At 39.4% G+C, this 12,662-nt stretch overlaps 1 protein-coding gene across 3 annotated transcripts in view; it reads left to right on the forward strand.

Annotated features, from left to right (window-relative positions):
• uvssa (UV-stimulated scaffold protein A) overlaps positions 1–12,662 on the forward strand; it is an 86,307-nt gene that overhangs the window by 20,978 nt on the left and 52,667 nt on the right. For all 3 annotated transcript variants that reach the window (XM_035424831.1, XM_035424830.1, XM_035424832.1), the window contains 2 exons: positions 1,120–1,237; positions 4,813–5,143. In XM_035424831.1, the coding sequence (XP_035280722.1) occupies positions 1,128–1,237; positions 4,813–5,143 (441 nt within the window). In that variant the 5' untranslated portion in view covers positions 1,120–1,127. Of the gene's footprint in view, positions 1–1,119; positions 1,238–4,812; positions 5,144–12,662 lie in introns of those variants that run through there.

A 12,662-nucleotide genomic window follows, 5' to 3' on the forward strand; every position in this document is an offset into this window, starting at 1 on the left:
AAGGAAATTTGGACAACCTCCTCTGCCTCTATGGACCAGCATCCTCTGGTTGAAAAGGCCTAAATACAATGTAATTTTTTAGTGATGTGTTTAAAAGTAGTTCGCAATTTGCACGTTACAATACAGTAGTAGAGAATTGAAGATAAAATTTGGAAATTATCATTGGACCAACGCGATGTCAATATTGTATTCTGGTTGTTGATTGGTTAGGGAGGACGTCCTCCGTTGGAGCATCATTTTACGTGTTTTGGCCAATAACAGATTAGCATGAAAAAAAATGAAGTACATTAAATTGATATAAGAGATCCCACCCTAAGGAGGACAGCAGGAGCCCGTCCTCCTCTGTCCACCACCACCACTTCACACAGACTGCCGTTTCCCCTCTTGCCTGCCCTGCAGGTGTCGCTGTTGAAGCATTTTAATCAGAATTTCAATAATGGATTTTTTCCAAAGAAGAGAGAAAAATAATTTTATAAATGATACTGAGATTTGGTAATGGTTTATTTCAACCAATTACTCTTTTTTATATTTTGATCTCCCTCTTGCCTCTCAAAAATAGAGGAGGAGCAATCTCCTCTGCCTCTATGGACCAGCCTCCTCTGATAAATATATATATATCTAATTGTTGCATAGCTGTCTAGCTGCTGTCTTAAAAAGTAACTACAGTGAAATTTCTGTCTAAACAAAAACACATTTTCAATGTAAAAAATTATCAGTTACTCACACAGGAAAAAAAGAGCACTGTCCATAAGTCATTAATTAAAACAAGCTAAATCTAGGCCTGCCGTTAAAAGTAATGATATCAAAATGATAGAAACCATCTACTTTTTATTTGTTTGTGTTTGTGCCCCCTCAAAAGTTTTGGGTGCTCTACGCCCCTGCTGACTGGAGTTAATCTTTATTAGCAAGACCATTACATTGTATAGCGTTATCATTACAGGGTTCTTCAGTGACAATGTATGTGATTATAGTCTGGTGAAAATGGTAAAGATTAATTGAACCTGCTAACTATGCCGACTGGCATCACTCTAGCAGTAATCAGAGTTCTGCATATAACAAATGGAATGAACCTCCCAGTTTGATTGTGGTTTTTTTTTCATCCTGTGTGTGATGTCATAGGCAGGGGCATGGACCACGCCCAGCGGGAGAAGCTGTCGGAGTTGGTCGAGGAGTTGACCACTTCTGGGGAGCCAAAATTGAACCAAGACAAAATGAAGGAGGTGAAAAAGATTTGCAAGTATGAAATTGGTTCATTATTTTTATTTATGCATGTGTACTTATTTATTTAGGTCTATTCAAGATACAGTGCCTTCAGAAAATATTCAGACCCCTTACTTTTTCCACATTTTGTTACGTTACAGCCTTCTAAAATTGATTAAATTCATTTTTATTCTCATCAATCTACAGACAATACCCTATAATGACATGGCGAAAACAGGTTTTTTTAATTTTTTGCAAATTTAATAAAAATAAAAAAGTGAAATTAAAAAGTCGAAGTACTTTTCCCAGCAGTGTCAGGGTCAATTTGATCTTCCAAAACCATACCCATATTTAATCACCTGAGGTAATCCCTTCATTTATAATGAATAATCCAAACTAAAATTTCTCTCAAAAACAAAGAGGTCAAGCTTATGCTTAAATAAAACAAAGCAAAGGTGTCATATTTTTCAAGAGAGTGAATTTTGGCCCAGAAAAATAATTGCGAATATAAATTCTAGGCTTTACAGCCCAGATGTCGCTATAGGCATTTCAACATCAACAATCCTCTGGTATTCAGCATGGACATGTGCAACTATGACGTGTTGTGCAAAACAATAAAATGATTTTGTTATGGATAAGTGTGGAGGAAATTAATGCACAAACAACAGAGATCAGTGACAGATTAAGACAATATACAGTTGAGGCCAAACGTTTACGTACACCAAGGCTGAAGACATTAAAACTCAAATTTTCACAACTCCACACATTTCATGTTACCATTTCCTGTGTTAAGTCAATTAGGGTATCTACTTTATTTCCATCAGAGGTCATTTCAAAATAATGGCTAAGAGACAGATTTATTTAAGCTTTTATTTACTATATCAGATTTTCAGTGGGTATACATGCCCTTCTTTAGTATTTGGTGGCATTGCCTTTTAACTGCTTAACTTAAATCAAATGCTTGGGGTAGCCTTCCACAAGTTTCTCACAGTACTTTGCTGGAATGTTTGCCCATTCCTCCTGACAGAACTGGTTTAACTTAGTCAGGTTTGTGGGCCTCCTTGCTTGGACATGCTTTTTCAGTTCGGTCCACAAATTTATGGGATTCAGGTCAGGGCTTTGTGATGGCCACTCCAATACTTTCAATTTGTTGTCTTTAAGCCATTTTGTTGCAACTTTGGAGGTGTACTAGCTGATGTCTTGAGGTGTTGCTTTAGTATTTCTAGATAATCCTCCTTCCTCATGATGCCATCTATTTTCTGAAGTCCAGTCCCTTTTCCAGCAAAACACCCCCACAACATGATGCTGCCACCCCCATGCTTCACAGTTGGGATTGTGTTCTTCGGATTGAAAGCCTCGCCCTTTTTCCTTCTTACATAGCGCTGATCATTATGGCCAAACAGTTCAATTTTTGTTTCATCTGACCAGAGAACACTCCTCCAAAAGGCTAGGTCTTTGTCCTGGTGATCACCTGTAAACTTTTTTATGCTGGTCTTGGAGTAGGGGCTTCTTCCTTGCGTGACAGCCTTTCAGGCCATGGCGATGTAAGATGGTGGATGTCGATACTTTTGAACCTGATGCCTCCAACTCCTTCACCAGTTCCTTTGCTGTTGTCTTGATGTTCAGTTGAACCTTTCGGATCAGAATTCTTTCAGCCCTGGGAGTTAATTTGTGCCTCCTTCCTGAATGATGTAGTGTCTGTGTAGTCCCAAGATTTTTATATTTGGATTCAATTGTTTATACAGCTGCTCGTGGTACCTTCATTTTTTTCTGAGGCCTTGGCTGAGTTGCTTGGATTTTCCCATGGTATCAAGGGCATAAAGGCAGTGGCTCTAAAGGTAGGCCCTTAAATATTGCCACAGGTGCCAAATAGCTCCCAATTAACTCCTAATTATGACATTTGGCCAATCAGAAGCTTATCAAAAGTCATTACGTAAATTTCTGGAATCTTCCAGACTGTTGTCAACTTGGTATATGTAAACTTTTGACCCACTGAAATTCTGATATAGTGAATTAAAGCTGAAAGAAATCTGTCTCTAATCGATTGTTTTAAAATTACCTCTGATGTGAACAAAGTAGATGCCCTAATTGACTCAACAAAAGAAATGTATGGTAACATGAAATGTGCGGAGTTGTGAAAAACTGAGTTTGAATATCCTTAGCCTAGGTGTATGTAAACTTTTGGCCTCAACTGTAATCAACACATTGCTACATTGGCACATTTTTTATTTATTTCATACATTTTGAAGTTTATCATTAGACCACAGGACAAAGATTGCAATATGCTGGTATTTAGTCACAAAAACACACAAAACACACAGCCTGAGACAGGAAGAAGCAAAGGTAAAATAGCTGTTAAACCGCATAAAGGCTGCTTCATACTTTCCGCGTGTCCACGAGGGTCCGCTTTGGTCCTCGTGACGTAAATGTGGTCATCCGCCCATGTCCGGAGGGTCCACGTGGACCCCTATGTGGACGTCCGCGCGCAACCCAAAATTTGTGACCGCGCGGACTGTACGTATAGCAAGTGCGCCGACTGCGCATGCTCCAAATAACAAAATTTAATGGATGCTTGTTTTGAAGAGAGTTGTGCGAGGAGATCCGCCATTACCCACATTTATATTGTCTAGGCTGGGCATTCATAAAAATATTCTTTCACCACTCAAAAATCGTATTCCGTCATAGCAACAAGATAAACCTGACAATAGCCCTAAGATATGCCAATACAGCAGTGAAAACGCTGCTGACTGAATAACAAAATAAACGAGACAAAATTAAAAAAAAATGATACCATGCCATTCTACAGTCAATATCTGGGACTAAATATTGAATAAATATACAACCTTCCCATTGGTTTTATGCGTAGAGATGTCCCTTTTTAGACTGAGTTGTCATATATTGTCTTGGACAATCCGGTTGTGAAATACACGTGCATTTGTGATGCCTGGGTACCTCCAAAAACAGCTGTGCGTAATACCACACATATTGTTTACTGCGTTGTCGCCCTTTCTAGTACAGTCTGGCTTGATGGACAATTCATTTATTCAGTAGGTGAGAGTATAAGCTTTCTAACAATGTATAACATGTCTAATTTTGCTTTTGGAATAGCGTTTTTTAGGTCAGCGAAACCGGAAAATTTCTTATCGCATTCACTTATGCATTCACTCTGTGGTAATGGAACTGGAATGGAGTGTCGATCGGGAAATGCATATACGTGGAACACCAGACTCAATTGTAGTATGAATGGAACCGGGTGCGCGTCCGCGCGACCGGTACAAGTCCACAGCTGTCCGCGGACGCAGAAAGTATGGAGCAGCCTTAAGAGGAGTTTGTGAATATTCTTCTTAAAAAGTGGGTTACCAAAAATGATGTGCATTTTTTAAGAAGCATATGCTATAATGTTGCCCAAGCAAGAAAATAAGGTGCGTGAGGGACTCATTTGCATGTGTTTCTCATAAGATGAGAAAAACAACATACTGTACCCATTCGCACTTGTACTTGCATTGATCATAGATGTCACATGAGACTCTGAGTTCTGACCAATCAGGAAAAAGTTTGTGTGGGGTTATAATATTTATCCGCCATGCCCTGGTCCATTGTTGCACCCTGCAGGGTGTCAAACGACTACATCGAGCATGTCTATCACCTGATCATGATGCAGCTGGCCCAGGAGCATGCCGAGATCCGCCTCTCAGCCCTGCAGATCACCGATGAGCTGTTCTCGCGCTCGCACCTCTTCCGCACGCTGCTGGTGTCCAACCTGCAAGAGTTCCTGGAGCTGACGGTGGAGACGGACGCCGAGCAGCCTCTCCCGCCACCCCAAGAGGTGGCCCGAAAACTCAAGACCCTGGCCATTCACACCATTCAGGCCTGGCAAGACGCCTACGGCCAGGCCTACAAGAAGCTGGCCCTGGGCTACCACTTCCTCAAACAGGTCAAAAAGGTATGGGCAAATCCCCCTCCTCTAGGCTCTTTCCAGTTGGCCTTTCAGATCAGAAAAGTACTTGGATCAAAGAGAGCTTGAATGTTTTCTATGATGTTCTTGTTCTTGCCAACATCTTGTTCTTGCCAACGTCCTCAAGTTTATTTCAACCATGTTTCACAATTTTAATTTTGCTGTTTATTTTATGCATCAAGTCATGAGTGCTTGGTTTGTCACAACAGAAGCTTTGAAATTGACAGTACATTATGGCTGTAACAAGATGTAATTTGGTAGAGAGCGATTTCATCGTGGTTAGCTCTGATATTCCATGTTGGAGGGCAGTTAAAAATGATGTGATATATAGTATTAGATCACGTTAACATAGTCAAATGCAGAGTCATAAGAACATATTTTTGAGCATTTAATTAATATCAAAACATTAAGACTGCTGCTTTTGGTGAAAGATTTGAGTTGCCGACACAGAATGCATTATGCTACCATATGGATTTGTGGGAATAATGAGGAAGTGCGCAAGTATTGCTGCATAAACCAGGCTCTTGCTACTTGTTTATTTTGTTTTAAACATTATGAACAAATAAATGTACACGTGCAAATGAATAAACGAATGAAACCGTTAATTAATTAGCGGTTTGAAATAAGTGACCTCTTGTCTTCAACAGAACAGGCCTACTTCTTGATTTCTCTATAAATATAAAAACTAGGCTAAATCTAAACAACCATGTAAGAATAAATGAAGACATTAAGCAAAATATCTATCTCAAAATGAATTCTAACCTTTGGAAATAATTAGGGAGACAGAGCAAAAAGAGCAAACAAAGCAAACACCAGGCCGGAACCCCCAAATAGCAAGTACATAAGGTAAAAAAAACTCCCATTGGGGAGAACTCTCAAACAATGGTGAGAAATCTCCATCCTCCACGGGCCAGCCTGGTGTAGAGTTCCAGACAGCAAATAAAATAGGTTTAGCAGGTTACAGCTGAGTTGAAAGCTAACAGGAATAGACCAAATGGTGTAGTTCAGAATAGTGCAGTTTAGAGGAGCTGGATGATTGATCTGAAGCTCCAGACAGCATCAAAGCATGGGCAGGGGAGATACAGGGCTGAAGCAGTCCATGACCAAGGACAGGACTGGAGCGATCCCGTGTATTCAGGTTGAGGACACGTAGAGAAGTGGTCTTAAAGGAGTAACATGGTGGTTTTCACACTTTCTCGGTTTTATGTGCACAAGAGGCATTGAGGGAAACACGATGAGTAAAGTATTAAATATGTCCGTTCTTTATTTTTGGAGAAATATGCGTTTTAAATTTATCGTCCTATTTTCGACCGGTTTAGAATGTTCTCGTCTTGGTGTGTCACACGTACAGAAACCGCTCCCCTTTTCACGCCCCGTAAAGAAATCTGACCGGACACACCCTGGGGGGGGGGCTTATGCATTTCGTTCCTGACATTTTCTGTACTACTTGTTTGGTAATATTGTGAAAACAATTGTCAAAAACCCACCTAATTTTGACAAAAGTAGCCCAAATTTCATCTGCCCCCCCAACGTAATCAAAAGGAGCCCAATTGGGTGGAAACCTGCCCAATATGGCAACACTGATTGAGCGCGTATCATGCAGGTAGCTATGGTAACGTGGCACGGTCTGTCAATCATAGTCAACTGACAGTTCTCATTACCATGCCCAGACAGTTCGGGTGAACTTTTATAGTGGGAAATTTAGGCTTAGAAAAATAAGTTTTAAAGTACATTAAATGACTGAATAATAAAAAAAATTATGCACATTTGTTTTGTCGTTGCCTAAAGACAACTGGCAAGTGTCACATTCAACCACCATGTTATATGCCTTGTTATTATTCTGTCACGACATGCTATGGGAGAGGATCACAATTGTGTCCTTATTACTTGGGTTAAGTGAACTTCTTCACCACGTTTTGGCTTCTTCAGCCAGTTTACACCACTAGTGCAAGTTGTTACATGGAATTTTTCTAATGCACTTCATCTAGTCTTGCAAGAATATAAAAACTACACTACCGGTCAAAAGTTTTAGAACACCCCCATTTTTCCAGTTTTATTGAAATTTAAGCAGTTCAAGTCCAGTGAATGACCTGAAAGGTAAAGTGGTAAACTTTTTTTTAGGTCACCAAAAACGGAAAAATTATGTAAATTTCAGAGTCATAAAAAAGGCCTCTTTCAGGGAACAAGTAATGGGTTAACAACTTACAGCTTTTCTGCAGCAATGGAAGTAAATTAAGCCTTGAAAGTTGATGCAAACAATTCCTGCAGGTGTCCCACATTTTGTTGATTACTTACAAACCCTCTGGCTGTATAAAATCAGTGTTGGAACAGTCTGTATTACTACACCCTTCAATGCATTATTTGGATAATATTGCACTGCAGGAAGTAGTATATTGCTATCATAATTGATGAGAAAACGGCAATTAACAAAGAAAGACAGACAGACCATTATAACCCTTAAAAATGTAGGTCTTTCCTTTTGAGAAATTGCAAAGCAAGCCAAGGTGTCAGTGAGTACAGTTTCCTACACCACCGAAAGGCACTTGGAAACTGAAGGAAGGCAGATCCAAAGCCACAACAGAATCAGAATTCAAGTTTCTGAGAGTCAACAGCTTGCCTTTAGAATTTTGCTTTTAGAATAGCGTTTTATAGGTCGGCATAACCGAAAATTTTCTTATCATCGCATTCACTCATTCACAGTAACAGACGTAAGACGTAATGTAAGTATTACTGCTCAAATATTTCAGTTATATACGTTATTTTTGAAATTGAGTGTCTTTAAATAGGTTAGTGGTATTATATAATGTGGATATTTCACACTGTAATGTCAGCGTTAGTAGTTTAATAGTTTTTGTGATGCATGCAACAGTGATGACTAGAGTGTTGGACCATTGCCAAAATATATTCTATATTCATTCTATATTCATATATAAACTATATTCATTCATTCTATTCATATTCAAAATGTGGTGGATGGTGAAAATTGTTTTCATATCGTCCCATCCCCATACAAGAAAACATACGAGAGTTTAGAAATACATACAAGAGTTAATTATTACACATTTAGGACGCTTTACTCCTCCTACCTTCACGGGTCTGTTGTGTAATGGAGAAGCGCAATAGGCAACATGGCACAGGTAGGATACAAATGCTTGCCGTCCTGTACCGTGCTGTCCTGGTCAATGGGGAAGCTGCATAACTGTCAAACATGGAGGAGGAAGCGTGAGTGTGTGGAGCTGTTTTGCTCGATCCAGAGTTGGCAACTTGCACAGAGTGACTGGCATCCTGAACCAAAAGGGCTACCACAGCATTTTACAGCGCCATGCAATACCCTCTAGTCAACACCTAGTTGGTCTAGGGTTCATCCTACAGCAAGATAATGACCCAGAACATACCTCCAGGCTATGTCAGAACTACCTTAGAAGAAAAGAACAAGACGGTAGGCTTCAGATAATGGAATAGCCAGTACAGAGGGAACGCTTCCGGGTTTAGTAAAATGACCCTGAAAACATTTCAGATAATATCAAAGGGTGTATTTTTGTACATAATGGAAACCAGGATTGCTACAAGAAGTAGGAAAACTACATCCAAGACGGAAAACATTGATGAATGAGCACCACAAAGTAACATTAGCCGAAGTAGCTCTACTACCCACGAGGAGGACGGAGCAGGTGATGCTAGACTACGAAGTATACTGAACGAACTTAGGGACTTCAGACGGGACAATAAACAACAGCTCACAGAGATTAAACACGAACTGTGCAGAACAAACTGGATGAGGCAGAGGGGCGAATTGATGAAGCAGAATCAGTATTACAGGCAGCAGCAACGCTACTGAAACTTCTCTCACAGCGCCAGTCCAACATGGAAGCTAAACTGATTGATCAGGAAGGACGGGCCCGCAGAGATGATATTCGGATTTATGGTATACCCAAAGAGGCGGAAGGTAACAACATCTCCAGTTTTCTGGAAAACCTACTGAGGGACTTGCTGGACTTATCACAGGATGTGGAACTCAAAATTGAGAGAGCACACAGGGCACTAGCACCAAAACCCACCGACCCACAGGCAAAACCACAGTCTATCATTGACAAGCTAGCGAGCTACAGGGCAAAAGAAGAAGTGATCCGTAAAGCTTGGCAGAAAAAAGAGGTTTTCTTCAACACCACCCGCTTCTATGTGGACCATGACTACCCACCTACAATCCTTAAGAGACGTGCTGAATATGCTGAAGTGAAGAAAATATTAAAGGAGAAAAAAATTCAGTTCCAGACCCCCTACCCAGCGAGACTACGGGATTTTTACAGTGACGGCACTCGCCTGTATCAGAGCGCAGCAGAGGTGACAGAAGACATGGCTTTGCGTGGATTTCAAGTTACCATCATACCTACCTCAAACAACCCAGACCAACGGGAGATTCAATTCTTATCCACATGGCAGATGGCTGGGGGCCGACGTGCCGGAGCTTGGAGCACGACGGATACATTGTCACAAGACTGCAGGAATGCAGATCCCCTACAGATGAATGAACGAGGGACGATAACCTAATTGGGACACTGATACAGATAAGTTTGCTGTTTGCAGATCCAAAGCCACAACAGAATCAGAATTCAAGTTTCTGAGAGTCAACAGAGTCACTGATACAGATAAGTTTGCTGTAGATTGTTCTTTGTTCTGGGTACCGGCCTGTTTACATTATATTACTGGTTAAATTGACCTAAGTAGTTTTACGATTCCTACTTCTTATTCCTAAACTATGTAAAATTGTCGGGCCGCCAAAATATTAATAACGGACATTTTCTATCAGTTGATATTTTTTTATTTCAATTAAGACTGTAACTGATATACAGCCATCTCAGAGGGCCCTACTCTTAGTAAAGAGCGGGCTATCACTTTATGGGCGCTCTAACATTACGAGCCCCCCAAAGGCTCATTTAGAACGAAGACTGTAAGGAATGTAATGACACTTTGGTTCGAATAATTTTGTTACTGTTCTTATTTTGTTACGTTAATTTCTCGAGGTACACAAGAGTTACAGGGATGTACAATGTTTTGAGTGCTGATCAACATGCAGGGAGAATTCTAGTATATGCAACGACTGTAGGAGACCATGGCTAATAACCACAACCTTAAAATTATTTCATTTAACGTAAACGGGGGTCTTAACCTGACTAAGAGAAGTAAGATTTTGAGTAAAATGAAAAAAGAGAATGCACAAATTGTATTATTACAGGAAACGCACCTTAATTCCACTGAACATGAAAAGTTGAAAAGAATGGGTTTCTCCCATGTGTATTATGCATCCTATAAATTAGGCCACAGGAGAGGGGTAGCCATTCTATTTTCTTATAGAGTTTCATTTGAACAACTTTCAGAAATAAAGGACAAGGAAGGAAGATATTTATTAATTTCAGGAAAGATAGAGGGTGTCCAAATAATACTATTGAATGTTTATGCTCTCCCAGGTAGCAATGTTTCTTTTATAGGAAAATTCTTGATTTGATGGCAGAAGCAACAGGCATTCTTATATGTGGGGGGGATTGGAATATACGCCTTAACCCTAAGCTAGACTCATCAAAATAATCCACTCCGACCCCCCTACACAAGAAACGTAAGGTTCTCATGTCAGAACTGGGAGTGGTAGACCTCTGGAGAGACTTCCATCCAACAGATCGAGATTACACCCATTATTCCCATCCAGCCGTCTACTCCAGAATTGATTATTTTTTTTTATTTTTAAAAGAGATCGCCATAAAATACTTAATTGTGAGATAGGCAGGATTGACTTGTCTGTTCACTCACCCCTTTTGTTATCGTTGCATATTAGTAATCACCCTGGGAATACACTATGGAGGTTAAACTCAAGTATTCTAAATAATTCAGTTTAAAACACGAATGAAAGAAGAAAAATGTTCTTTGAAGAAAATGATAATGGTGAGGTCGGCTCAGAAATAGTGTGGGATGCACTTAAAGCCGTTGTTAGGGGGAAAATTATATCTTTCTGTGCGTGCAAAAAGAAAGAAAGACAATTAAGATTATCAGAACTAAACAGAGAATTAAAAGAGCTCGAGACAAAACATAAAAAGGAGCTGAACCAAAATCTTACTTTAAGACTGAAGGAAATTAGGAATTAAATAAATATTCTATACTCACAAGAAATAGAGAAAAAGATGATTTATACAAAACAAAAATATTACGAATCGTCTTCAAAATTTGCTTTTGGCAAGAAAACTACAAAAACTACAAAAACAACAGGCGGATAGCACAATCTACAAAATTAGGGACCCAGACTCTAAAACCCTTTTATATAAGCAAAACGAAATACAAATGACTTTTCAAAATTATTATAAACGATTATATACACAGCCATATCTTGAAGATGAACAGCAAACTTAACAATTCTTGGAATCCCTAATTTACCTATCCTGTCAGAAGACCAAAATACAAAATTAATAGCTGAAATAACAGAGGAAGAGTTGAACACTGCAATTTCTAGGCTGAAAGCAAATAAGTCACCTGGCCCGGACAGTTTTTCTTCTGAATGGTACAAGACCTTCCATTCGGAGTTAGTATCAAGTCTTCTCCAGACATTTAACACAGCTTTAAACGATGGGAAAATCCCACCATCATGGAGAGAAGCTAATATATCTGTTATCCCTAAGGAGGGAAAAGACAGCCTGGACTGCCGGTCATTTAGAACAATTTCGGTTCTTAACACTGATTATAAGCTATACACATCAATCCTTGCTAAGAGAGTCGAGAAGGTCCTTCCCCAGCTTATCCACACTGACCAGACAGGGTTAATCTTGTAGAGACAAACCCATGACAATATCAGACGCTTGCTGCACATATTGAATCATATCCAAGAAAGTAAATTACAATCTGTATTGGTCAGCCTGGGTGCGGAAAAAGCCTTTGATTCTGTGAGTTGGAGGTTTTTATATAAGACTCTTGAGAAATTTTGGTTCCATGAAAAGTTTATTGAAGGAATAAGTACACTATACTACAATCCAACTGCCCGGATAAAAATAAATGGGTACTTGTCGGACACTATTAAATTAGAACAAGGCACAAGACAAGGTTGCAGAATGTCCCCACTGCTCTTTGCGCTTTATATAGAACCCCTAGCCCAATGGATAAGACAGACTGACAACATTAAAGGTATCCCCATAAATGGGCAGAGGTGGGTAGAGTAGCCAAAACCTGTACTCAAGTAAAAGTATTGTTACTTTAAAATAATAATGACTCAAGTAAAAATAGAAGTAGTCATCCAAATAATTACTTGAGTAAGAGTAAGAAAGTATCTCGTGAAAAGACTACTCAAGTACTGAGTTACTTCATATAATCTGATTTAATGTTGAAATAAGAAGAGCAAGATGAACGTAAAAATCTAAATGTCCAAAATATAAAATTGTAAATGCTTGTCCAATAGAAATAAACAAAATATAAAATAGCCATGTGCAAATTCAAATATGGCCTAAATCATATCCCTTTAAATAAAACAATA

Source organism: Anguilla anguilla, chromosome 7 (genome assembly GCF_013347855.1).
Source record: "Anguilla anguilla isolate fAngAng1 chromosome 7, fAngAng1.pri, whole genome shotgun sequence".
Classification (NCBI taxonomy): Eukaryota; Metazoa; Chordata; class Actinopteri; order Anguilliformes; family Anguillidae; genus Anguilla; species Anguilla anguilla.